The sequence below is a fragment of the Lutra lutra genome, chromosome 8 (genome assembly GCF_902655055.1).
Source record: "Lutra lutra chromosome 8, mLutLut1.2, whole genome shotgun sequence".
In the NCBI taxonomy this organism is placed as follows: Eukaryota; Metazoa; Chordata; class Mammalia; order Carnivora; family Mustelidae; genus Lutra; species Lutra lutra.
The window spans coordinates 42,915,884-42,943,775 of record NC_062285.1 but is presented as its reverse complement, the minus strand read 5'-3'; the positions used below and the strand labels follow the sequence as shown (position 1 = coordinate 42,943,775).

General features: G+C 52.2%; 1 protein-coding gene across 1 annotated transcript; it reads right to left on the bottom strand.

Moving 5' to 3' along the window:
* Positions 1 to 27,406, bottom strand: CLSTN3 (calsyntenin 3). Its single transcript, XM_047739950.1, has 18 exons — positions 27,038 to 27,406; positions 24,480 to 24,602; positions 23,842 to 24,037; positions 21,994 to 22,202; positions 21,569 to 21,718; positions 21,152 to 21,337; positions 20,441 to 20,722; positions 19,523 to 19,635; positions 16,812 to 16,974; positions 16,146 to 16,202; positions 15,292 to 15,449; positions 15,006 to 15,154; positions 10,095 to 10,321; positions 9,624 to 9,794; positions 8,655 to 8,800; positions 8,286 to 8,421; positions 1,189 to 1,391; positions 1 to 962 (listed from the first exon to the last, which is right to left on the bottom strand). Exons 1-18 carry the CDS (start codon positions 27,099 to 27,101, stop codon positions 822 to 824), a joined length of 2,874 nt encoding a protein of 957 aa, XP_047595906.1. The 5' UTR covers positions 27,102 to 27,406; the 3' UTR covers positions 1 to 821.
* Positions 27,407 to 27,892: the final 486 nt, after the last annotated feature.

Genomic DNA, 27,892 nt, shown 5'->3' with positions numbered 1-27,892 from the left:
GAGGCAGCTCGAAGAGTTTTTTCTGGTTGTTTTATTTGAAAACCCTAGGGTGTATCCCCTCCCTCACCACACCCATCTCCCTACCCCCACCCCAGGACATGACGATGCCACGCACACACACACAAGGCTGTGAGCTGCACACGGAACACAGGGGCTGCGCTCACAGCAACATGAAAAAATATACATTATATATAATACCTGGGCCCCCCCACCACTCTCCCTCTGCCATCCCCACAACCTGGCCATGGCCGGGTCACTCAGGAAGGGGCAGGGGCTATAGGACCTCAGGCAAGGGGAATAGAGGAAAGAGGACAGAGAAGGGAGGAGAGTGGGCGAGATGAAGAAGAAGGGGTCCCCAGAGTGACGTGGAAAGACAGAGAGAGGAGGGAACAGAAGAGAAGCCATAAAGGCCCCACTGAGGGAGCCCCAGGGAAGGAAGGCCTCCATGGACAGGAGAGTAGGGAAGGGTTCCCTTCGATCCCACCCCTGGCCACTAGTGACGTCCCCAGCCCCCATACAGAGCATGGTTGGTAGGGGAGAGACAGAGACCTGGGCAAGCTAGGGCGTCACTGTCTTGGGGGCAGAGAAGGCACCCAGAGTCTTCCGGGGAACAGGAGCCCAGAGGTGCAGGAGGGAGGTGGACTGGGGGCACAAGGGGAGGCAGATCCCAGCGGGGCCACTGGGATTTGGGGATTAAAGGACGACTCATTCTGAAGAGCTCTCTCCCTCTTGGTCTCTTCTCTCAGAATGTCCTTGTTTCTTTTCTGGGGGTGTCTCTGTCTCACCGGGGCAGAATTCTCTATTCTGGGATAGGTGCAGCCTTAGTAGCGGTGTGGAGGGGTCTCAATGATGCGTCTCTCGTTGCTGCTGGGGGTGTCCGCCACCTCTGAGTCACTGCTGTCCTCATCTTCCTGCTGGCCACCGGCAGCCCCCGCCACACAGGCCTGCCGATTCTGGTAGGACTGGACAAGGTGGGAGCAGAGAGCACGGAGCTCGGGGATCTGCACATAGCCCAGAGCCTCTCCTGCGAGGATCGCACTCCCTCGGGCCCTCTACTCCGCCCCCTCTACACCTTCCTCCTTCTCACCCAGGGCAGCTCAGCCTAGAGCTTTCTGCCCAGGGCCTGGCCATGCAGATGCTCTAGCCACGTCCTGACTGTGGACTTGCCCACTTCCCAGTGCCACTCACCTCCATGGGGTTCACAATAATGGTGAGCGCTGAGTCATCCCAGAAGAGGTCAGGGTCCTTGGGGTCGCTGGAGGCCTCTGGAGGCCCGCCAGCCCCGGAGACACGGCGGTGGAGGGAGTGGATGCGCACGAGGCCCAAGATGACCATGAGCACCAGGAAGCCCACACATACCACGATGATGAGAGTCGCCGCACTAGGGACCACTGCAGGGAAAACATTCGGTGAGGGCACAGGCCAGGCACACCTGCAGGAACTTGGCACAGCAGGGAGTGGGCGATGGTGGGGGGGGGCACCCGGGGGAAGAGGGAGTCCTAGAGTAAGAGAAGACAGGAAACCTGATGGCCCAGAAGGGGGGAATCCCCTGTGCAAGCTGGAGGAGAAATAGAGCCCTACTGAGAAGAGCAGGAGATAGGGAGGAGAGGGGGTCGAAGAGCTGCTGAGGCCAGAGGGACAGAGACAGAGGGAGGGAGGTGTCTAAAGCGGGACACAGGCCAAGGGAGGAGAGCTCCAGGCCCAATGCTCTCATGAGCAGCCCTATTCTCCACAGACAGGGAGCAAGGATTGGCACCTACCCAGGTCATTCTGCCTCTGCCTTCCCCAGGGGTCACACAGACACTCAGCTTAGAGAAGAGGTACCTGGTGCCCAGTGGGGAAAGGAGAGAGGCAGCCACACACGCCCAGTGGTGCAAGAGGAGCGAAAGTCCTCCTGCATCATAAGAGGAGAAGCAGAACCCTAGGCTGGGGGACAGGTCCCAGGGGCAAAGAGCAGACCCTTCACTTACCCACCTGGACTGAGCTCATTCCTGCTCTGTGACACCTCTCTTCTTCTTGTGGGCTCAGGGCTCCTGGGCATCTGGGGCTCCTGCTCTTCCCAAATCTCCCCCCGAGGGATACCCACCTCCCCCTGGGCCCTGTCACGCCTCTGGCCAGGCAGCCTCACTTTGACGCCTAGGCTCAGGGGAGCATGAACCCTGAAAGGCAGTGAGATGGGGAGAGGCGCGTGCACCCACACGCGGACCTTAGAGCTGATGGCGGCAAAGCAGATGTGGAGGCACAAGCACACACCCAGGAAGAGCGTGTGGGCACACAGCTGGACCAGAGCCGCCACACCCTGCACCTGAGCCAGGACTCCGCCGGCCCATACCCCCATGTGCACCAGCCACCTGGCAGCCTGCGCGCACAGTGGGAGCAAAGGGATGCATCTGAGGGTCTCCAGCAGGGCAGAGCAGAGCCATAGGTGCAGCGCCACCCAGCCCCCCACCAGCTGGGCAATCCACGCCACCCCCTGAAGGCAGGTGTAAACAGCACAGACACGGGCTGTGACCGCCACAGTGCTAGCAGCCGAGAGCACAGCCCTAGCCCCCTCCCACACACACACCCGGAGCGGCAGGAGAGCCCACAGCCCCTCAGACAGCACGTGAAGGTGGCGAGCCCCCACACGTGTCCCCAGGCGGAGGGCCCGCATGGGCTGCTGAGTCACTGCACCCCACATGGCACACACCCCCTGCTCACGGTTCATGCGCCCAGAAGCCCAGCCCACCGCAGAGGGCTCCGTGAGGCCCAGAATCTGGACTGTCCCGTGGCTACAGGGATGATTACATGTAAGCGTCCCATACACACATACAGCCAGCAGGTAGATCTCCCAGTCCCAAATTTACCCACAGCCTTTAAGACTCACATGTTGAGAGACAAAGCAGAACACAAAGCACAGGGCAGAGGGGCCGCGCACACCGACTGTTGCAAAACCCCTCCTTCCCAGCCACCAGCACCTGCAGACTGCCACGAGCTCCAGGGCCAGCCAGGAGTGTGGAGAATGTCCCGCCTGAGCAGACACGCCAGCCTCACACCTCCGGGAGGCCACCCTGATGGCCCTCTGCCAAGCTGGTCCCCATTCTGACCCGACCCATAACTCACTTGGGGCCACTTGCCAATGAGAGCCGATCCTGCTAAACAGGGCAGGCAGGCTCCCTGGGTACTGGCTCTAGGGCAGAGATGGCCAGCTCAGCATTTCTCAACTGCCTAGGGGTGGGGTAGGAGGGAAGAAGGGGACAGAGGTGCTTTTTCTGGCCATCTGCAGGAAATGGGAGACCTGGGAGGCCAGGTCTCCACATCAGTGGGCAAGACCCAGGAGCAGTAATCCTGCCAAGAGATGGCCCCTGTGGCTAAGCCCAGGCTCCAGAAGAAGCAGAGAATGCTCCCCTGACTCAGAGAGGAGGCCATCGCAGGCAAAGTTGCTCTAGGCGCCCAATGATGACAAGCCAAAGATTCTGGTTTGTGCCTTAATCAAATGCATTTGTTCTTCTGAGCCCAAAGCCCGGTTAAGAAAACGACAAGTTGATTGCCAGGAATAAAAAATGGCCCCATGAAAGACAAAACGCAGACCCTGTGTCTGCGGGCAAACAAGTAGAGTTAATTAATTTAAAATGAGCCTGGAAGCCAGCGGGATGGCAGGATTTTTAAATTAGCAACAGACAAAAATCAAGAGTTTATAAAAAGTGCAATCAACCTTCCTTGCTGCCTTAGATCCAAGCAGTTAATTCTGGCCTTGAATGACCCGCACAGCCAGCAGGAAGAGCTGTTTTATCAAACAGCCCTTGTGAAATTTCTGGTTTCAGTTGGTTGTGAGGACACTGTTGAAAGCCCTGTCCACAGCCCCGCTTGGTGCCCTCTTTCTGAAGATCCTTGGTAGAAACTTCTCTCTGCTCTCAGTCCCAGAACTTCCCTTGAGATACTGGTCGGCTTATATCATATGACTTTCATAACTGCTCAGGCTTCCTTTTGCTTAAGCTCAGAGACCAAATTCTAGCCCACTCTAGCAACCACATACATCTCAGGGTATGTATTTTTGTGAACGGACTGCACTCCCCCCGGCACCTTATTCTTCTTTCAGAACTGTCCTTAGTTCACTCCCTAGTTCATTTTCTATGCTTCCCTTATTTCCTTTTTTTTTAATGTAGGCCCCATGTCCAGCACAGAGCCCGACATGGGGTTTGAACTCACAACCCTGAGATCAAGACCTGAACTGAGATCAAGAGTCGGGCACTTAACTGACTGAGCCACCCAGGTGTCCCTACACTTACCCTACTTCATTGCGTGTCTTCCTGCAAAGCTTCAGATACTTGTAGGAAACAAAGCAGGGAAACAGTTCCCAAACTTGCTGCACATTGGAATCCCCTGGGGATTTTTAAAACCCACTGATGCCTGGCTCCCACCTCCATTCTGATTTAAATAGTATGGGGCGTAAAGTAACCTAGGCACCAAGCACTTTTACAGCTCCCCAGCCAATCTGATGTGTATCAAATCCAGGATAACTAGATAAATACTGTCTTCATCATCTTGCCTCACCCTTCAGAGACAACCTTATTCTCCCTAACCATGAACACCCCAAACCAGCTGCCCGCCCCCAGTTCTCAAATTCTCATTCTCTCTCCTGCCCAGCCAAAATCCCTTCTACACTTCAGGGTCCAAGCTTAAACTCTACCTGTGCCCCAAAACCTTCCCAGACTGGCCCAATTCACGCCGATCTTAGGAGCTTCAGAGAAATGAACCCCCATCCCATGGGAAGGCACTACTATGTCTCCTTCACTTTCCCCCTGGCTAGTGCAACTGGAAATGGCAAAGCTACGACTCCGTAACCCCACACTTGCAGCTGGGAGGGTTCGGGGACAGTCAGGAGGTGAGGGGAAGGAACACCGTGAAGAGTCAGAGAAGGCGTGTGGAACGGGTACACTCAGGAGATGTCTGTCACCAGTGGCTTTAGGTGAGCTATGAACTCGGCATCCTACTCAGACCAAAATAAAGGGAAAAGCAAAAGCAAGCTGCCTCTCTCAATTGAAATCTCATAAGGAAGTGTGGTTGGCCTAGACATCAGCTCAGAAGAGCGGAGAGGGAAGCTGGATTTCACTCACACCCTGGAGCACCCCCAGGCAGCTTCAGGGGATAAGGGGTAAGAAACACGGCCTGCCAGGCCAGCCAGTGTGGGGCAGCTGGCTGCTCAGGGCACAAAGTTCTGTGGTGGTTACGAAAGGATTCCCTCCTCGAAGAAAATGAGGATTGAGAATCTCAGCCAGCCAGCAGCCATGCCAATCCTTATCTACTCTGAGCCTAAACTGAGTAGCAGGACCCAGTATCCAACCCAGATGAGGTTGAGTGGGACAATTCCCAAGGAAAGAACTGGAGAAAGAGCTAGGGGATCATAATGGGGGAGAGGAGTGGAGAAGCTGACCCCAAGGGTCTTTTTTTTTTTTTTTTTAAAGATTGTATTTATTTATTTGACAGACAGAGATCACAAGTAGGCAGAGAGGCAGGCAGAGAGAGAGGAGGAAGCAGGCTCCCTGCTGAGCAGAGAGCCCAATACGGGGCTCGATCCCAGGACCCTGGGATCATGACCTGAGCCGAAAGCAGAGGCCTTAACCCACTGAGCCACCCAGGTGCCCCCACCAAGTGTCTTTTTAACAAAAATGGGTTTAACTTGCTCACAGGTCTCTAAAGATTTTGTGAAGTTTCTAGGAACCTTTGCAACTTGGTTATGCATCAAGCTCCCTCTTCACCCCTGCTTCCCTTCTCCCTCCACCCCTACCTCCAATTGTTTTGTTATAGTGATTAAGAACACTTAGAGAGGCCCCTGCAGTTGTTTTCAGAAAGAGCAAGGAAGAAGGGAGCCAGTCCCAGGGAAGGGAACACAAGAGACTCTAGTGGTGGCCACCACTTAAGGGAGAAACAAGACAGAATCCCTGGGGGTACGAGGGAGTTAGTCAAAAAAGCCCTAGGAAGCCCTTGGAGCTCCTCCAAATTAGATTAAACTATAAAGTAATGAGAAAAGAAGGGAAGAAAGGAAGGAAGGAAGGAAAAAAGGAGGAAGGAGGGAAGGGAAGGAAAGGGAAGGGAAAGAAGGAAGAAAGAGGAAGGGAGGGAGAGAGGGAGGGGAAAGGAGAAGGCAAGGAAAAAGAAAAGAGAAGAGAAGAGAAAAAAAGAAAAAAGGAAAAGGAAAAGCAAGTAAGCATCAAACATAACTGGAAAAAATATGGAAGTCAATGGTTGGTACACAGGCTCAGGATTCCTCCTACCTGGATCTGAATCCTGGCTCTTACTACTCTCTAGCTGTGTGATCTTGGATAAAGTGCTTAATCTCTCTGGGCTTCCATTTCCTTGCCTTTTTATTATTATTATTTATTTATTTGATAGAGAGGGAGATCACAAATAAGCAGAAACACAAGAGAGGAAGAGGGGGAAGCAGGCTCCCTGCTGCTCAGAGAGCCAGATGCAGGGCTTGATCCCAGGACCCAGAGATCATGACCTGAGCCAAAAGCAGAGGACTTAACCCATTGAGCCATCCAGGTGCCCCTCCCTTGCCTTTTTTAAAAGGGATATCTCTAGTACTTATTTCATTTGTTGTTTGTGAGGATAAAGTTAATGTGTGTAAAAGTCCGTGATCATGGTACCTGGTACACATCGATGTGTTCACTATTCTTATTAAACGTATTGCTAGGGGCGCCTGGGTGGCTCAGTGGGTTAAGCCGCTGCCTTCGGCTCAGGTCATGATCTCAGGGTCCTGGGATCGAGTCCCACATCGGGCTCTCTGCTCAGCAGGAAGCCTGCTTCCCTCTCTCTCTCTCTCTCTCTCTGCCTTCCTCTCCGTCTACTTGTGATCTCTCTCTGTCAAAAAAAGAAAAAAAAAAAAATCTTTAAAAAAAAAAAAAAAAACGTATTGCTAGGAGCTCTGTAACTTTCAAAGTCATGTTTGGTGACCATGGACTTCTTCCAAGGAAATATTTTCAGAATTCCTTAGGGAATTGCCTTCAGAGTCCATGATACACCTTTTGACTTTCTTCAGAAGTGACAAATCTGGGCCCTCTGAGAGTAGGTTGTATGCTTAAAAACTTCAAATGACATCCAGAGCAACTCTGACAAAAGTGTTTGATGAAACTGGGCAAAACGGAAATGGGTCAAAAGCAAAGTGTATCTAAGAGGGAATAAAAATAAATGCAGCGGCACTGGGTGGCTCAGTGGGTTAAGCCTCTGCCTTCAGCTCAGGTCATGATCTCAGGGTCCTGGGATCGAGCCCTGCATCGGGCTCTCTGCTCAGTGGGGAGCCTGCTTCCTCCTCTCTCTCCATCTACCTCTCTGCCTACTTGTGATCTCTCTCTCTGTGTCAAATAAATAAATAAAATCTTTAAAAAATAAACAAATAAAATAAATGCATCACATAAATTGGCTTTGAAAGCAATTCTAAAAGGGATTCCAAAAATCATTTTCAGCATCGTCAGAATCATTTTGCAGCTTTTAATAATGTGGAAGAAAATCATTTTATATTAGGTGTAAGTACCAGGTTATAAAATAGTTTGATCTCACCTTTGTAAACAGAAAAAAAAAAAAATAGGCATGGAAAAAAACTGGAACATTAACAATGACTTCTTCTCTGCGATGGAATTATGGCTGATTTTTCATCTTTATACTTGTAGTTTCCAGTTTATCTACAATTAAGCAACTCTTAAATTTGTAATTAAACTTTGCCTCACTGGTAAAGGACGAGAGCCAGGAAACAAGATTGTTTGGAAGGGCAGTTGTCCATCTAGATTTAGTACTTTGCTGAGCCGCACTTTGGTTTAGAAAGACTTGTGACTTTCCAGATAGCACATAATAATACATGTAATAGCACCAACCTTCTCCTTGAGGATAGAAACTGTATCCAGCATATAATTCTTTTATGTTCCTAATAGCACTTTAAGACCATGCTAGTACACGGTAGGTGCTTCATAAATACTTGATAGCTTCACTGCAGAAGGTCCCTAGGTGCAAGGCTACTTTGACATTGCTGGGGGGAGGCAGCAGGAACAACAAAGGCACCTAAACCTCACACCAACTTTATGATTCTGGGCATGAGAGGCCCCCTTCCGAACCCTGCCATGAATGACGCAGGCTCATAGTCTCCCTGGTGGAAAGTTAGCGGACCACAGAGTGGTCAGTAAAGTCAGGCAGCACAGGGAACAGAACCATAGCTCCGCTAGCCTCCTCCCCTCCCAGTGGTGAAGATGCCCGAGCCCAGCCCATTCCCCACCACCACCCCACCCTGCCTGGCCAGGCTCGGGCTTACGTACTGGAGTTTCGATGGGAGCTGGCCAAGCTATGTCCGGCCATCTCAGGGGGAGGCTGGTGACCACGGTGCAGTAACTGCTGGGAGCTGAGCATGTGGCTGGGGTGTGCCACTCGGTTCATGCTGTGCAGGACGTTGACCTGGGGAGGGAGAGCTCAGTGGGCACCTGCTTCTCTGCTCACCCCACTCCACTTTCTAGAGCCCATCGCTAAGCCTGCCCCACAGCATCTTCTTCTCCGCCACTGCCGGGGGGCTCCTCCATGCTTCGAAGCCCACTCCCATCCCACCACCTCTGGGTCTCGGTCCACTACACCCAGGCTGCTCCTCAACAGCAGGGCAGGGAGCTGTGGAGGGAAGGAGACTCTCTCAATACCTCCACGATGAATTCGTTGCTGGAGTAACGACCGTTCATTTCTGAGCAAGACAGCCGGAATTTCCTGGCGTAGAGGGCAGCTCCGTGTCTTAGCCGGTAATGAGCCTGCCTCAGGATCTCTTCGTACACAGTGATGCTCTCCACCCCTGAGGGAGGAGGAAGCAGCTCAGGGCAGGACCCATTCCCTCAGACCAGCTGACAGCACACACAGCCACAGCATGGGTCTGTCCCATCTCCTCCACAACGGTATGACTTGAGTTCTCCCAAGAGATGTCCCCCTCTGCCCCCACCCCGGCTCTGCCTGACTAGGATAGAGTGACTGGGGTCCATTTCCTGCCCTGCTCTTCTCCAAAAGCTCTGAGGCTTCTGGGTAGGGCAGAAGAGACGGCAATAAGGACACCCTGCAAGACAGAGGGAGGAGGCAAGCAGGAGGGAAATGGAGAGAGTAGAAAATACAGAAGTCCTCCGCAAGGCTCTGGAAGGGGATGGAAATGGGAGGGAACCAGTTATGACAATCTTCTCGCATCCTCCCTCTTAGGGGAAGTCCTGCAGAGAGGAACAGGCTTCCTTTCAAAGCTACCAAGTCATTGCTACTATTCACAAAGATGTGAGCACGTAAGTTAAAGCTCTGGTGTGCGCAAGAGATAGAGAGGTGGAAGACATAGAGAAAGTAGCTAGGACTGAACAGCTGGAGGATTGGAAGCTCATCAGGGAAGACTGAGCCACAGGAGAGGGAAACCAGGAAGAGAGGGGAGCCAAGGTGTGGGGAGAAGCAGGGAGAGAGAACCACCTCCAGGGTGGTTCCAGGGTACCTCCAGAGGCAGTCTGGAAGCCAGAGGAGCTTCCAAGCTGGAAAGGTGCAAGATAGCACTTGGCCATGTCCCTAGGCCTGGAAGGAGGACCCCCTGGACTTGATCATGGGGAGGGGCACCCACAGAAAAAGAAGACAAACTCTCAGTCCCCACTGACCAGCAATGGTGAGGTAGGCGGACGTGTTGGTGAGCTCCAGCCCTCGCTGCTGCAAGGATGCCATGTCCAGGAGCAGGCTTTCCCGCTCGGGGTCTAGGTCATCCCCCACCAGGGAAATCTCACAGCCATCCAGGTTGTGCACGATCTCATCTGACATGCGTGTGTCTGTCACTGGATGGGAGAGAGTCAGCATATAAGTCACAGCCAAAGGGCCCACCTCGTGGCCATTCTTCCTCCCCTTCCAGGCTCAGCCCCGAGAGCAGTCAGCATCATGTTCAAAAATGCCATTACCCCCTCTTCCTCACACCCACAGGTCTCTTCCTGGCTCTCTGTCCTCGTGTAAATGGTTCTCGGCAAGCAAAATGCAGGATGAAGTCATTCACATTTTCTAGCCCCAGATTTTCTCCCTCCCTCTGGTTCCAGACATGGGCCACTTCTCGGGATGACATCATTCCCTTGAGTCATCCTTACCTGTGCCCTGCCAACTCTCATCCTTTTTGGCCTCCACCTGGTGAGAAATGGAGCAAGTGATTTGAAGATCGGGGAACAGAGGGATCCCCTCAGGTCCCTCAAAGTCCACAGCTGGGTGGGCAAAATGAGTAGTGCCACTTAGCAAGATCTGGGGGGCATCAGGCTGAAGAACCACCACATAGCCCTCCACTTCGGGGATGGAGACACAGGATTCCTCACTGAAGCACCTGTATGACAAGAGGGAAGAGAGGCAGCTTGTGACCCCAATATCTCATCCCCTATGATCCAGATTCTGTTTCATCCTTCTGGGCCTCCATCCTACAACAGAGTCCCCCACGTCAGGGAGAGCGAGGGAAGAGAGAGAGACAATGTCTATGCAGCAGCATCACTAGCCCTCCATAGCAGAGCTGGAGGGAGGACAGCCTTCCTGGGAGGATGCCACTGCGGGAAAGGGTCAGGGACAGATCAGGCAACCCCGACCTGCAAGGATGAGCCCATCGTCAATGCCCTCACCCAAGATTATGGAACATCTATCAAACTTCATTCTACAAGCTGAACCTACAAAAATGTTTACACATACACAGTGCTTTACTCAGGAGATTTAAATTAAAACCTGTGTTCAGTAAAATATGTGGCAGATACATGTCCAAAAATATTCAACAGGGGCACCTTGGTGGCTCAGTTGTTTAAGCATTTGCTTTCAGCTCAAGTCATGGTCCCAGAGTCCTGGGATCGAGCCCCACGTTGGGCTCCCTGCTTGGCGGGGAGTCTGCTTCTCCCTCTGCCCCTCACCCCGCTCGTGATCATGCGTGCTCTCGCTCTCTCTCTCAAATAAAATAAATAAAATTTTTTAAAGAAATACTCAATAACAAAAGTGGAGGGCAGGGATATGGTGGGGGAGCATCTCCAAGGATGTCCTCCTCCCTTGGTGCGCCTTCCATCCATTCCCTTCAATATCAGAGAAACCTACTCTGGTAGGTGAGCTAATGTGACTATCTTGGACCAGCGTCCATGGTCCCATGAAGCCTCACTGACCTTGGTGTCAGGAGAGACTTCCTAAAGCACTCGGCCAGGACAACCAACCCACAGGACAGCTCCTCGGGAAGGTGTTCCCAGGGTCACCTCTAGCCCCATGCTTTGCCAATCAGTAAGAATGACACCACACATTCTCATCACACTCACTGGTTTCTGAAGCATTTTTACACATTATTTCATTCACCTTATTGCAACATGGTGGACTCAGGGTAAGAAACCAGAGAAGATTGAGCATCTTGGCCACACGAGAAATACGTGTCAGAGCCAAGGCTTAAACCTACTCTTCTTATTCCAAGGTCACACTCCTTTCACTGAACCACAGCCCACTATTTGGGGTCTGCGTTTGCACCAAATTTGTTTATAAAGAAGCACCCCTTGAACAAGCAGCCTTCACAAGGGAGCTGGTAATTCGAAGTAGGACCAATGGTCCGTATGCTTGTGCGAACTGAGGGAGTGCTACTGAGCGTGCCTGGCTCAACGGCGGGAGCCAAAAGGGGAAGGGAAAAGGGCAACCCCAGCAGATAGATGAACTCAGAGCCCATGATGTCACCAGTGTCCACAGCCTGCTGAGTTCCTGCGCCACAAGGAGTGGGGCCTAAGAATCTACATGGTCATCCCAAGGGGCCCAGATCAGAGCCTCTTGGAAAACATCAGCTGACCCTGAAAGCTCGGACTCCAACAGACATGTCCACCTCGTAATGAGCAATCCAAAGGAGACCCAAAGGGCAACAGGGGGCCGGCCCTGACCCGAAGGCACTAATGATCTGGTCAAGAGCTCAGCTATGGCACACAACCTCAAAGCAATGGCAAATATCGTCATCATCAGGGAAGTGGAACAAACAAAAACCCCTGAGAGTTTAGAGAAGCAGACGTGATTTCTGGCTAGGACGGCACTGGGGCATTTGGCAAGGGAGCGGTGAAGAGTCAAAAGAAGTAGCGGCTGAGCTGCCTTGGAGGGAGGGTAGGACTTCACCAGAAAGAAGGTAGACCCTCGAGTGGATGGTGAGGAGTGTACCAAGGGGAATAGAGGAACATGTGGCAGGAAAGCTGGGGTCAGATGGTTGAGGGCTTTGAGTGCAGTTTCTGAGCACTGGCCGACAAGAGGCCATAGATATCTTCTATGTCAGGGAAATAGAAGGATGAAAATTCTCATGCGTGACCACTACTAACCCAGCCTCCAGGGGAGGGTGACCTGAAGTTAGAATACTAGAGATGGGTCAACTTGTGAGGAGGTTATGGCAATAGGGCAGGTGAGAGACAATCAGAGTCGGGGCTGGAGTCTTAACAGCAGGAATGGGGAAAAAAGGAGAAAGATTCCCTGACACCCAGCACAGGCAGGATCAGGGTGACCTGGCCAACTGATGGGGCGTGGAGGACAGACAGGGAGAAGTCCAAGATGACTCAGAGGTCTCCAGCCTGAGTGATTGCAAAGGCGGAGACACCATCACAGAAATAGAGAATTCAGGGAGAGGGCCTAGTTTGGGTATCAGAGGTCATTATTCCACCTTCCATCTGTTGGAGGGGCTGGCAGAACTTCTAGATAGAGGTTATAGCAAGATATAGGCAGAGTCAAGGGCTAAGAGAAAAGGACAAAGTTAGACCAAAAAATGTGATAACCATTTATTCAGTGGTTAATGTCACAAACTAGATGGGTTTTCCAAGAAAAAGAGGTTAAAAAACCTTAGGGAAAATCTGCATTGACCAAACAGTTGCAAATATCCAGCTCTAAATGGACAGAGATCCAAGAACTGAACTCTAGAACCCAGGGAAGCCACACAGACTAGGGCGAGGTGATGTATCAGAGAAAGGGAGGTAGTGTTAGGCCCCTGCCTCTCCCTCTTTCACAGGAGCATGAACACACACACACAGAGACACACAGACACACACACACACATCCCTCTATTTTCTCCATTGACCTCAAAGAAGTATTAGGCTAGCACTAACCCCATGGTAGCCTCATAAATGCAAAAATGTGAGCTCTCTTTCTCAACCTCCTACAGAAAACAAGGCCTCTTCCCTCTACTAAAAGACCAAAGTCAGGTTCCCAGCCCTTGGATAAGCCTCTCCCTAAGGCACGAACGAAAGAGGTAGGAGGAATTCAGATGAGTCCGTGAACACAGGAGGATGTCAACCCCTCCCGCGATGGGACCCTCCCCTTGCAGAGCCCCACCCTGAGCCAGAGGACAGTGCCCTCCCTTCCGACAGGGTTCCTGAGTCTAGCAAAGAGCATGAGCGAATTGCTTGATCTCTGGTGCGTTAAACCTTATATAACCACGTGACTGCCCTTGAACAGCTAGAGTTCCAGCTAGAACATGGGGAGGGGGAGCGGTGGGGAGAGAACACTCAGCTCTGGCCTATGCCCTCGTGACTCCAACTACCTGCTGCCTTCAACTTCACACCGTGACCACACCACAGGCCCACAGCACAATTCCCAAAAGCTGCTGCCCCTGCCTTCCAAGAGCTCTAATTGTGAGACCTGATAAGCATGCCCAGTCACTCTGCAGGGCTCAGAGTTCTCTCCTCTCTCCTCTCTCAACCCACCCTTCCCAGCACAGGGACAAGTCAGAGATGTTTATCTTTGTATCGCTTATGGAGAAACTGAGGCAGAGCTGGGGAGAAGGGACTGCTTGTTCAGGAATCCTGACTCCTGCACTGTGTAATCCACCCACTAGATGGCAGTATGTCCTAAAAACTGCCCCACAGGGGCGCGTGGGTGGCTCAGCGGGTTAAAGCCTCTGCCTTGGGCTCAGGTCATGATCCCAGCCTCCTGGGATCAACCCACCATCAGGGCTCTCTGCTCAGCGGGGAGCCTGTTCGCCCCCCCTCCGCCCCCCGCCCCGCCTGCCTCTTTGCCTACTTGTGATCTCTGTCGAATAAATAAATAATATCTTAAAAAAAAAAAAAAAACTGCCCCACAAACATTCGGTGTTGTGGGGGGGTGAGAATGCTTGCATATAATCACCCCCATTGGTGGAATAGACGCTCTGCCAGGCGCTGGATCTGGATTATATCATTTAGCTCTGGTAACAATTTTGTGACTTAGATTCTATTGTCATCGCTGCTTTACAGCATTTGCTCAATGTGAATAGACTCTATGTCCATAACTATTATGCCTTCATTATCTCTCAATCTGTATTTTAAACACCTACTATACTTAAACTGGAAATAATGTACAATTTTTATTTTAAAGAATTAAAATTATTTACTTAGATTTCAAAGGTCGGCAAACTTTCTGTGAAGGGCCAGACAGTAAATATTTTTGGCATTTGGGCCTGTACAGACTTTGTCCCAATTACTCAGCTTGGCCATGTTGGTGTGAAATAATATGCAAATGAATGAAGATGGCTGTATTCTAATAAAACTTTATTTACAAAATCAGGCCATAGGCCAGATTTGGCCCCAGGGCCATAGGTTGCCAACACCCAGATTTAGATCATCTTATTTGACCTTGCAAAAACTCGATGAATCAAGACTAAACTAGGTGAAACAGCCCTAGCTATTTGATCAAGTTCATCCAGGCAATTAGTATTGAGTCAGAATTAATGTCAGATCTCCCAGCTCCCAATCCAGAACCCTGTCTGTCCCACTTTATATATCAGCACAGAGGCATAGGGAAAATTAAAACCCCAAAGTCCCGGAAGGGTGGTTGGCAGAAGGAGTAATGAATCCGTTGTTTAACTCTGAGTGTAGTCCAGGCTCTTCCACAAATATTGCTATGTCAACTGAGCAGGTAGGTCCGTTGAACCTGGGGGCCCCAATTTCTCCCCATCCATACAGTGAGGGAGGGGTGTCTAGCCCTGGGGGACCTCGAAGGCCAAGGAGTTCGGACACTATCTGACTCTGCTCTGAGATTTACCCTCCCCACCCAACACTCACTTGACGGCAGTGGTGAGGCGCAGGGGCCTGACGCCGGGCGTGGCAAAGCGCAGAGTGTTCATGTAAGCCACGTGCTGCAGGGCATGGTTGAAGGTCTCCACATCATCCCCCTCCAGGGTGAGCAGGGACTGCGAGGGGTTCACGTGGACCTGGGCCCCAGACACAGACAGCTGAGAGCAGGACCCGGCGGGCCGTGGGAGAGGAAGGGTGCAGAGGAGGAGAGGTGGGCAGGGCTCGGGGGCTGGGGGCATGCCTGGAAGGGCAGGGCTAGAGGAAGGGGCTATACCTTCATGCCTTTGCCCAGGCTCTCGAAATCCCTATAGTCCAGCCCCTCCCGGCATGCATAGAGGCACTCGATGACCTCGCGGCTCTCCAGGCGGCCTGAGCGCACGCTGAAACCAGCCAGGTAGCCGTGGAAGTAGTGGTGGATCGGCAAGGGGTCTCCTAGGGCAGGAACACAGGGGCGGACGGGAGGTGAGAGTGGGTGAGGGGAGAGGTGGCTGGAGCAGGAAAGGGGACAGAGAGAAAGGGCAGAAGGCTGGAGGAAGAGCATGAGAAGAAGAAATATGGAAATGAAAAGAAGTGACCAGGAAGTGAGGCTGGGAAACCGGAGAAAGGAGAAAGGAAGACCGAGAGGAGAGGAGAAGGGTGAAAAACAAGAAGCCACAGAAATGAGAAAATCTCCCAGAAGAGGCAGAAAGGGAAGGACAGGAGTGGAACCAAAAGGAGGAAAGAGGAGCCAGTGGAGGAAAAGGCAGAGAAGGTGAGAGGGCGTGGTCATAGGGCATGCAAGGGGACCCAGGGGGACGTGTGGAGCTTCACAGTTGCCCAGATCTCCCTGCCTGGGACCTCCTCCTGCCTCCCACAGTCTGATACACTATGTGGAAAGCCAGCAAGAGAACTCCTCCACTTCCTTCTGTGGGCAGGAACGGACACCCAGGATGCCACCAAGCTCCATCTGGCCTTACCTCGCCAAGGGAGCCCTGCCTTGCAGTAGTTCGTGCAGGCTCTGCCCCCTGGAGGCCTGGGCAGTAATAACTATGAGACTGACTGGGATTTAGGGTTGGGATGGAATTAGAAGCACAGCACAGAAAGTTAAGGTGAGAACTCTCTGGTCTCCAGTTCTTAATCACAAAGTACCTTGTGTGGTGTCTGTACTGTTGTCTCCTCCCTTTTCCTTCTCTTTGTTCTTTTCCTCTGGAGGAAAAACAAAGTGGCAATGAGTTTAGGGTTGCGGGGACAGATTGGCAGTGAGGAAGAAGAGGTCTTCCCTGCTCTGTCCCCGTCTGCATAGGACTGGCAACCTGTCCACTGATGTTACATCTAATCTCTCCCACCTCCGCTAGAGACCAACCCCCAAGTATGTTGCTGAGAAAACACGAGGTCTCTGGTAAGACACACACACATACACACACACACACACACACACATATATGCACACATGCTCCCATAAGGAAAAAAAGAATGAAAGAAATAATTTAAGGAAAACTGGTGACTCTCTTAATTATTACTGACCTCCAGCAAGGGAATGTACTGCGGAAGTCATCCCTTTGATGAAACAACATGGGCACTGCCCAAAGTTACACAAAGAGAGATTCCAGTGCTGCCTGAGGTGATGACTAGTTGAATAGGTTACAGATTGGGGAGAGGGGGTTCAGGGGAGTCTGTGGTCTCCTCCCCTGGAGATCTCTCTGAATCATCCTGACCAACTGCAAGTCAAGCTGCCCTTGCTCCTTCACCGATAATTCTAAGCCATTAGAGGCTCCAACCTTCAGTGTCTTCACTGAGAAGCTCGAGGGGACTTACCAGTCCAGCAGGCCCCAATCATGAGAGCAGGTTCTCTTCGGGGTGGGTGGATGAGACCATTGTCATGGATGAGGGCAGGGTCAAATGAGATGCCATCGGCATAAAGTGTGACTGTGGGGAACTCCAGGTTCAAAGCATAGTGGTGCCACTCATCATCACAGACCTGGGGGAAGGGCAGCATAAGGGCAAGAACCCTCAGTTACTTTATCTTCAGGGAGCCAATACAAGGTATTGCCCCTTCTCCTGGGAGACAAGGTACAGTCCCTCACATTCCCCGCTCTATCAGCAAGGCTTACTAGTGAATTGCTGCCTACCCAGTTCCAGAAATAACATCCCTACCCAAAATCTATCAGCACCAACCAAGTAAGTATCTAAAATTCCATTCTTCAGGCAAATCTCTAATGCTATAAACATTCCTAAGAGGAGGACCACACTATTTTGTGAATAAATTTTTCCCCAAAAATGTATGTATGTATGTATGCATGCACTGGAAGGTCTAGAGAAGCTTGTAACCCAACAGTAAAACAAAGAGGCTCCCCTTGGAAGTTTCTCCTAAGGTCAGTCAAGATGAAGGTGGGGGATAGAGGAATCAGGCGTAGAGAGTTCTCTGCCTTATCAGCCTCTAAGTGCTGGAATGTCTTATGATTCAACCTAGACTCTTCTCCCTTTTCTTTCTACATGCTCTTCCTAGGAGTTACTAGGAAGTAACTGTTTCCCATGGGCTCAGATACCATAGTTATGCCAATCACTCCAGAATCTACATCCCGAGCCCAGAGCTCTCCTATGAATGCCGGGCTTTCCACTTGATGTCTCACAGGTCTCTCAGATTTAACACATGCAAGATGGAAGTCCACACCCCTTCCCAGTCCCCTCACTTCTCCCTGAGGCAGCATAAACGCTCCATAGTCCATCTAGTTTCTCAAATGGATGACCTGCAGGATAGCTTTGATCCTTCTCTTTCCCTTGCCTCCCACACCCAATCCATCAGTGGCGCTGTTGATCCTAGGTGCAAACAGAGCTAAAAGCTCTAGGTTTCTGTGCAGTTCTCTACACTGCCACGCATCAGTCAAGTCCTCAACCTTTACTGTGGCCACAGCCTTATCTGGGTCCTTCCACTTTTGTCTCTTCAATATATTCCTCCCATAGTTGTCAAGGGTACCATCTTAAAATGTAAATCTGATCAGATCACCTCCCTGCTTCAGATCCTTCAAAAGGCTTCCTGCCTCTCATAGGGCAATATCTAAACAAACTCCAGCTGTCAAAGTCCACTGTACAACCTGATCACTGCTTATCTCTCCAACCTCATATCCAGTCTTTCCCCCTTGTTCACTGTATTCTAACCCCAGTGGCCTTCTTGCCATGCTTGGAACATGCTGAGTGCTTTCCTGCCTCAGGACCTTTGCATCAGTTCTTCTCCCTGCCTAAAGCACTTTCTTCTCACCCATTTCTCATCCTTTAGAGCAAAACTTAAATTTCATCTCTATCAGGTCTTCCCTGAACATCTGATCTAAGGTGAATTCCCCTCTCTTTGCCTTTCCCTCATTCTCTACTTCAGTCCCCTGCTTTCAGAAAGTCCCTTTCTTTCAGAAAATGTATTACAATTTACCATTTGTATATGACTTCTTACTTTTCAAAAATCTACCTCTCCAGCTAAAATGTAAGCTCAAAGAAGGCAAAGATTTTGTTCTATCTTATACTCCATTGTATCCCCAGAATGAAGCAGAATGATAGAGCCTTAATCGATATTTAACAAATATTTGTTGAATAAATAAGGGAAGAGAAAAGAAAAGCAGAGTCATGTTACTAATATTAGCAACAAGGGGGAAAGATCAAGGAGCAGCAAATGGCGGACTCTCTTTCAAAGAGTGCCACAGAAAGCGAAAGCCTTTGTAGACAGCCCTCAATTATCCAATTTGTGGATTTTCTAGACCCTTCCTTTCCTCTTCTCTTTCTCCCACTTCCTGCCTTCTCTCAGCTATTTGCTTACTTGGTGCTCCACTGGGGCTTACAAGAAAAAAAGGAGATGGGAACTCAAATTAGTTCCACTGTTTCTCGTGGTCAGCTTAGAGAATGAATAAAGCACAGACGGCAACTGTCAGCTGAAGAGAGGATTTTACATATTTTTTGCCTGTTTTTATTTATCCTTCATAATCGCAGAGAATAGTAATGAAGATTAACATCCCTTCTGACTTATAAGGCCTATCACATCCTTTAATCCTACAACAATCCTGCAACAACAATTCCTATTATTCCCATTTCATAGGCCAAGAAACTGAGATGTAGACATACCAAGGAAGATTTCGTGGCTAGTTAGTTGCCCTGGCCAGACTCAAACCCAATCTGCATACGCCAGAATTACTTACTTTCTGGTTTACAACATGCTAACTGCTTGAGAGTCAGGGATATGTATTGTGAAGTTTCTAGGTAAGAAAGGGATGAAACAAAACAAGGGAGAAAAGATGTTTGGTTGGGTATGATGTTAGTAGTAATGTGTTCCCAATTTCCTTTTAACCCGGAGTGCTTTCTGCAGGAGACAAGCCTTGGAAAAGGAGAACAAGAGAACCTGGGGGTAGAATGGTCAGGAACTGAAAATGCAGCATGAAGGGGGCACAGGGCAACCCAGAAAATGTCAACCCCTGCCCCATGACCCTCCTTCCCTGGAAGTAAGATACACCTACCCAGCTCTCCCAGGAACCTGGCACTGGCCTCACCTGCTCCAGCTTCCAGAGGAACTTGACTGGGCGGGCACTCTCAAGCAGAGGCCAATAGAGGAAGGCAATTCTACAGCCATGGACGGTCAGTGAGTAGTGAGAGAAGCCATCCTCTGAGGGGAGAGGATGGAGACGGGGTCAAAAACAGGGCCTGAGGCAAGAACAGGTTCCAAGCCCCAGAGGGAGAGGACCCAGGATTCTCATCACTCTCTCAGGTGCTCTCCCTCCTGTATTCCCTGAAGTCTTCTCTCTTTCTCCCCCTCTGACACACACATACAGAGTCCAATCCAATGGATCACTAGGGCTTCTCAAGCATTCTTATTGGCCAAGGTGGAACACTGGCCAGCCTGCTCCCACCCAGATGTCTATAGGTCCTTTGGTTGATGCAAACTCCATGTGTGACAACCCTTTTCAGGTCAAGAGAAGTAAGCTTAGAGAAGTAGCAGAAATAAAAGGTCAGGACAAGATGGAGCCGAGAGGGACTGACTGTGCCACTGCAGTTGAGGGAAGAGGGGAACTTTGAGATGGAGCCAACTAGCCCCTCTAAGAGGAGGACGGGATGGTGGTGGGAGCGAAAGAATGGGGTACACCACTATCCAAGCTTTTCCATTGCAGTGGACAGGCTTAATGAGAGTAGACTAGGGGACAGCCTACCACATGGTGGGATGCAGGGAGACTCAGTGATTGCAGGTGAGAAGGTCAGCGAGTAGTTCCATTGTACTTGGAGAGCAGTAGGGTCTCAACCAGTTACGCAGGCAGTAAGCCACCCAATATTAGGGATCGTCAAACCTAGCACTGCCAAGTTGCAGAGGAAGAGAGAGGAAGTGACCTGTCCACAGTCACAAACTGGGCAGTGACAGAGGCAGGATAAGAAGCCAGTTTCCTCACTCTCAGACCAGTGCCCTGGGGAAGGCTCACCATTCTGGACGGTGTTACACACGATGGTTTCCTCTTCCTTCTTGCCCTTGTTGGGAGTGACACCATGTTTCATCCAAAAGGACAGAGTAAAATGGTCACTGAGGCTGTCCTGGGGTCCAGAGCCTAGCCCAGCCGTGCCACCCAGGGGCACCTGCACAGCTTGGGTGCCATTGAACCAGTAGATAAGACTGCTGTCCTGGCTGTAGTGTACCGAGAGTCCCGCCGTCCAGTTGGCATTGGGGCCAGGCATGGGCAACAGATCTACCTCCCCAGGGGCAGCACCTGCAAAAGCCCCAGAAGGCACAAATGTCAGAGCTGAGAGGCAGCAAATGGGAAGACAGAAAGCAGCCAGGGCAACAGGGACTGAAGGAGAGAGATAGCCCCCAGTTAGTTCCATGGCCTCTTCTGGCCTTTCAAAGACCCCAGAGGGTGGACCCCTCTTCTAGGAATGGCTCTCCAATTCATTCTGCACCTCTTCCTCTCTCCCTACCATTGCTCCACAAGGGACCTGGTGATGGTCCTGTGCTAGAATCACACGTCTTTGCAAATGACATATTGATTTGCTTTGGAGGCCACAGAGTTAACCATATGCTATAACCTCTGCAGATAGCTACCCCTGCGGGTGGGCAAGGGAAGGAGTAAGGCAAGAGTCTTAGGAAGGAGGCAGAGGAGGGTCAGGGAGAGGTCTGGAAAGGGGGAGGGCACACCCACCACAGAGTTTCCGCAGGGCCCGCTCTGAGTAGTTGTCACGGTCACAGCCCTTGGCCACGTGGCTGGTCTGTAGCTCTATGGTCGCCTGAATATTCCAGAGAGGTTCATCACAGGTCTCCAGGCGGATGCCAGGGAACAAAGCCAAGCTCCCTGCACCTGGTGCATATTCAATCCTTTTGTTCCAGCCTGCATAGGGGAAAGGGAGAGGGAAGTGGAGAGAGAGGCAAGGAAGGCAGCCCCTCTTATCCATTCTGCCCTTGTCGTGTCCCCTGACGCTCTTGGATAGACAGCTGCAAGCCTGCCCCTAAATACCTCTGCCCTGGCTCCTAAGCTAGCCCTCTGACTATCAGAAGGGACAAGAAGGGAAACCCAGGGGAAGAGGATTCACAAGGAGAGCCACAGAGTGGAGGTCCTCACCTTGCCAGCTTGGTTTACAGGTAGGCTTCACCTGGATCTCCACCTCGGCGTCATCCGCTGCCCGCTTCTTCCCGCAGTCATAAGCCGTCACCGTGAACTTGTAGAGCCTCTCGCCACTGTACTGCAGCTTCTCCGTGTTCTCAATGTTTCCTGGGATGGGTGTGGGGGGAAGACAAAGAGGGTAAGGAACACTAGAGGAAAGCCTAGGGAGGCAAGGTGAGGGTTTACGAGTCAATTGGGCAGCAGGTGAATTAGGCAGCAGGAAGTTGGGAAGGGGGTGTCTGGGGGGAAGAGGACTCTATACTGGGAAGGAGGTTCTGGAATGAGGATCTGAGGGGCACAAGTGGAGAGCTCAGCGCCAGGGCGTTCTGATGGATGTGGGGTGTACCGGACAGGGCAGCTGGGGCGGCAGGGGATGGACTCACCATCATTGTCGATGAGGAAGGGGGTGTTGGGGGTGAGGATCTCATAGTAGCAGATCTGGCTGTACTGGGGGGAGCAGTCGCCATCGATGGCTTCCACCCTCAGGATGCGGTCATACAGCTTCCCCTCAGTTATGGCAGCCCGGTACAGCCTCTCCACAAACACGGGGGCAAACTCATTGACGTCGTTGACCCGCACATGCACCGTCGCCCTGCGTGTACCAGAGCCGGCGGAGGGACAGGGAAGAGTCAGCCAGCCCCGAAATGCAAAGAGAGGCACAAGTAGGAATGCAGACTGGAGTCAGAGCTGGCAGGAACCAGTGTGCCCTGAGCCTAGGGCCACGGGCGTGCCCATCCCACCCCCCAGGACTCCAGGCCCCACGAGGGAAGGGGTGACTGATGTAAGGGGTAAGGAAGGGGACACCAGGGAACACCAGCAGCTGACTTGGAGGACTCCTGTACAGAATGCTATAGGTTGGATGCTAAGACACAGGGTAAAACAGAATTTTACATCCAGTTGGTTTTTCCTCCACAATAATCAAATCCAATGGGATGATCAAGGAAGACACAGAATAAAAGCCAAGTTAAAACCAACCAGGGTATGGGGTGCCTGGCTGGCTCAGTCAGGGGAGTACCCACTCTTGGTCTCAGAGTTGTGAGTTCAAGCCCCCATTGGGTGTAGAAATTCCTTAAAAATAAAAATCCTTCTGCGGCACCAGGATGGCGCCATCAGTTGAGTGGCTGACTCTTGGTTTTGGCTCAGGTCCTGATCTCAGGTCCTGAGATCGAGCCCCACACTGGGTGCCCCACTTAGCACGGAGTCTGCCTGAGTTTCTCTCTCCCTCCCCCTCTGCCCCTCCCAGCCGCATGCTGTGCGCACCCATGCTCGCTCTCTCTCTCTAAATAAATAAATCCTTATAAAAATTAATTAATTAAAATAAAATAAAATCTTTAAGACCAACCAGGAAAAGGGAAGTGGTATTTATATAAAAGCCATAAATCATCTGACATGAGCACAAGAGGAGTGCTGCCTTCTGTGTATCCGTGTGCAAGGTGCATATCCAGTGTGCCTCCCCGCAACCTGGGCCCCATGGGGCGAGCAGCCTTCTGCCCTTCATGCTGAGCCCTGCCTCTTGCCGAGATCTAGGTGCTCAGGTCTCAGAGGCAGGGTCCTATCTCCAAATGGGAAACTGAATCCCAAGGAGCCCTTTATCACCAATGCCTCTTAGCAGCCCAGGAACCCTGACTACCAATCTTTTTCCCATTCTCAGATGAGAAGTTAGCCGGGCACAGTCATAGGATTCTCAGGCCCCGGCTTCATTCATGCCGGAGCCCTCTCCTGCCCACCCTCGCCTAGCACTATGCATGAGTTTCCCATGCGTGTGAGTATATGGTGAGGCAGGTGGAAGGAATCAGGATGTGGACCGAGGTGCTTATCGTCCTTCTCCTTACCCTCCTCATCATCATACCTCCCATGTGCTGAGCCTTTCTCATGTATCAGTGCTGTTACACGCTTTTTACATAAACCATCTCCTTTACCCTTCACAGCAACCTAGGGAAATAGGGATCATCACGTTCCCCATTTTACAGAGAAGTAAAAGCAGATCCAGAAGGGCTAAGTAAGTCGCCCAAGGTCATAAGAGGCAGAACCAGAATTAGATCCCATGAGCCTACTACATGTTTCTGTCACCTTGAGTGAGGGCTCCTGGAGGACATGGCCCCTGTCCCTGACCCGATGAACAGACAAGGGAGGGGGTAGGTATCAATGAGAGCATGGGCAGAGGACAGTGAGGGGCTTGGGACAAGAGAAGGGGCCCAGCAGCAGGGAGGAGGAGACAAGGGCTTCCTCACTTGTGGGACTTCTTGGTGTTGGCCCCGTCTGGGCCCTCGCCGCAGTCGTATGCCTGGATGGTGAAGGTGTGCTCCTTCTGGGCCTCACAGTCCACTGGCTCCTTGGCCCGGATCAGCCCTTCTCCAGTTGCTTTGTCCAGAATCACGGCCTCAAAAGGCACCCCGGACCCATGGAGCCGGAAGCCACAGATCTCACCTGGCCCAGGGTGGGGAGGGAGGATGAGGCTCTTTCTCCTTTGCCACTTCCAGCATCTTCTTCCCAGCCTCAACCTCCCTGCCTTGGGTTCGGCTTCACCTCTCCCTCCAAACCCAGCCCTTCTCTTGTACATGTGAAAGTGTTAACCATCAGACGTACAGCTCCAACACCAGCTTCCCCCGAGCTGCAACCTCTCAGAGCTACCCAGTCTGAGATCTGACAAAATCTTAGTGTGCTTAACCCCTGCCTTCCCACCTCCTTCTCTCTGGCTCCCTTTACTCAGCCACCACCCTTAAGCCTACTGCTACCACTTTGCCAAGGCCTCTTCCCCGCTTCCACTGCTCTCCCTCCAGGGACTTCCTCCCCTCTCCTACTTTGCCCTCTGCCTTCCCAACCATTTTTCTCTGCCCTACCCGCCTTGCCATCCCCCAACCCCAATCACCTGCATAGCGCAAGGGGGCATCCTTGTCCAAGGCAAAGAGTGGTGGGTTCAGCAGGACGGTGTTGTCATTCTCCATGACGATGCCTTGGTATTCTGCCTCGATCCATGGCTTGTGCTTGTTGGCTGACCCCCACCCAGGATGAGGACAGAAAGCACCTGTGAGCTGACCCTCCACTCCCACGCAAGCCAGACACACTTACACCTGTGAGCTGACCCTCCACTCCCAAGCAACTCAGACACACTCCAGCATTATCACCCTTTCTACCCGCTGCAGAAGCACCTGCAGAAGGAAGGGCTGAGGACAAGAAATCAGCATTAAAGGAGTCAGAGTCTGTGAGAGGTCACAGCCACCTTCTGTGGCAGAATAGGTAGTTTCCGTGGCAACGGCCTGCCCTGGGGGAGGTGGGGGACCACTATCTCCCCTGGGAAATGTGGTCAGAGGGTGGAGAATTTTCTTTAGGGATTTCAAGTGCTAGAGAGTGGAGACTGGAGATTCAGGGAGCAGTGGTGAGCCATCGGAAGGCCCCGGGAAAGGGAAGGCATAGATTAAGGGCAGAGTTGTGATTACAAAAAGATCTAGATGTTTCCTGAGATCATGAGTGTTTATGGTCTCCATGGCCACCATCATCCCATTTCAGTCCTGATCCCTCCACTCTGCACTTCTCCCAGCCAAGCCCCAACCTAAGTCCATTCAACCTAAGAGAAGGGAAAATATAGGACAGAAGGAGGGGGACAGAGAGGGGCAGGGATGGAGCAGGGGAATCAATGCCAAATGACTAGACCCAGCACAGCCGACATCCTAAGGGATTATTGAGCTGGCCTAGAAACAGGACAGATCCCCTCCCCCCTTCTCATCCCTATACCCGAGAGAGCACACTCACAGCCAGCACAACTCTGTGTCCCCCCCAACCCCACACTCCCTAAACCCCACTTCCTATACAGACTCATGACTTCATTTTACTTCTTGCCTACCCCACCCCTCTTCCCTTCAACCACCAGCCAACCAGGAGGGATGCGGGACCCACTCAGCCTCTAGATTTCCCCATCTCCTGCCACACTCAGCTTGCACAATTGTGTCTCCTCCCCAGGACCCAATTCCCACTAGCCTGGTGAGGGGCTACGGGGAAGGCACAGTGTGTTCCCTTCCCCTCTAATCCCCACCAACCCAACTGCCACTGCTTGCTCTATCTAATCCCACCATGCCAACCACCAGGCTCCCAAAGCACATTCATGATGGCCTATCCGTGGAACATGGGTGGAGGAAGACATATCATCAGAGGGAAACTGAGTCATGAAAAGGAAACATGCCCAGTGTGTGACGGTGAATAAAAAAGCCTGATTTCCACTCTTTCCTCCAACCACACCACAGAAAAGCCTTCTGGTACCGGAATGCCTGCCCCTTTCTTACAGATGACCACCAAAACCCCCTTGTCTAATGGCAGAGGAGAAAGCCACAAGATGGTGCTCAGAAAGCAAGCACAGGAAGTGGCAGGAGGCTAAGAAGCTGGGCTGAGGTCGGAGACTGAGGCGAGGAGCCTCAAGATGAAAGGCCTGCAGAGCAGCAAGGCCCTTGTTGGGCACCCTCTCCACAGCTCGCCCCCAGACTGGGCACCCTCTCCACAGCTCGCCCCCAGGTCTCCCTGCTCCTCTTGTCTGGGCCACAGACTCTCCTGGTTTTCATTTCCTTCACTCACTCCTGGCTCCCTGCCCTTCCTTCTTTGACTTTCCCTTCCCCCTCTCCTCACCTGTTCTTCTTGCCTCCCCTTTCAGTCTTCTCTCTTTTTTTTGCCTCCACATTTACTCTCTTCACCCTCTGTCTCACCACCTCCCACGCCCCATCTCCCTCGTCCTTCTCAGCTTTCCCTCTCACCACTCATTAAGCGTCCCCCCCACACACCCACTTCTGCCCTTACTTGCCTTTCTCCACCTACCTGAGCCCTCTTCCCCCAACCCCTCTCTCCCTGCCCTCCTCCGCCTTCGTCCATCTGAATGGCCTCACCCAGCTGAATTTCTCTGCTGTCTGCCAGAGAGGGCAGCTCTGGTAACCCTCAGCCCAGCTGTATGCAGGGTACGGATCCGGAGCAACACGCCAAAACATACGTGCTCCGAATCGCTGAGCTGCAAGGAACTGTTTCTCTCCAGGATGGGATGGAGATGAACCAGATGGATCTGTCACACACCCTGAGTGCGGGCACACCCCAGTGAACACGGAGAACCATCCAGAGATGTGTCTCACCCTTCGGGGCAAGTCCTTCTGACCTGAGATATCTCCCGCAGGCAGAAATTGGAGGGGGAGATGGAGACCCCAGGATGGAAATGAGGACCAAATGGGAGCCAGAGAAGCACATGGGTAGAAACAGCCCAGAGAGGACGATGTGGAGAAGCGGATGTGAGGGAGAGAAGGGGCAGCTCTCAGAAAACGGATGGGAAGGGGAATGGTCCGAAGAACACACACCTGTCATTTGCCAGAGAGCTCAACAGCCCCTGCTCACCCCTACCCCCACATGGCTCTGCCGGATACCCCTCTTTCAGTGCCCCCCTTCCCCCACCTCACTCACCTTTGTTACAGGAGCTGGAGGGGAGCAGGGAGGCCAGCAAGAGGGGCAACAGCAAGAGGGTCATGGTGTGGTGTGGGCAGGGCTGGGCAGGGCCAGGCGATCGCTCGCCCCCAGGAGCCTGCAGCCGGCTGATTCCACCTTGGGGGAGGGATGCAGAGGCTCTCCAAGGAGAGGAGGGAAGACAGCGGGCCGCAGGGCAGGGACAGAAAAGAGCCTGCCGCCCACACTAGTCCATAGAGCAGACCTAGACAGACCCCAACCTGTGTGGCTGAGGTGGGGGGACTTGCAGAGGCTTCCCGTTCGCTCTCCAGCCGGGCGTCCTCACTCTCTCCCTCTTTCCCACCCCATCCCGGCTACTGCAGGATGACGTCAGCACGGCCAGGCGAGGACTGATGGGGCCGCTGGCCAATCGGATGGCTGGGAGGGGCCAGGTGCTGCAGTGGGGGAGGCAACCAATGGGACTGGGGAGCAGGGGCGGGAGACTGTGGTAGGGCTTTTTCCCTAGACTGCAATTTGGGGGAGCAAGGAAACTGCGGGGGCTGGGGCGGAAGCTGGAAAACCGTAGAGGGGGTGGGAAATAAGAGGGGCATCAGGAAAATAGAGAAGCTCTATAAGCCCCGGGGGAGGGAAATGGAGACGTCAACGGAGACCTGAGGGAGGCAAGGAGGGGCAGTATCACGTCACACCCCCACCACCACCACCACAACCAACTCTGCATTAACCTCTTTTCACAGCTCAGCCCATCAGCAGGTCCCTGCTGCGTGCCTCCTAGAAGCAACACCCACAGCCTGAACCCAAGAGATCCTAGAGTTTCCGTTCCCAGCCCCAGGTGTCTGAGAAAGCCATGGGATGGTC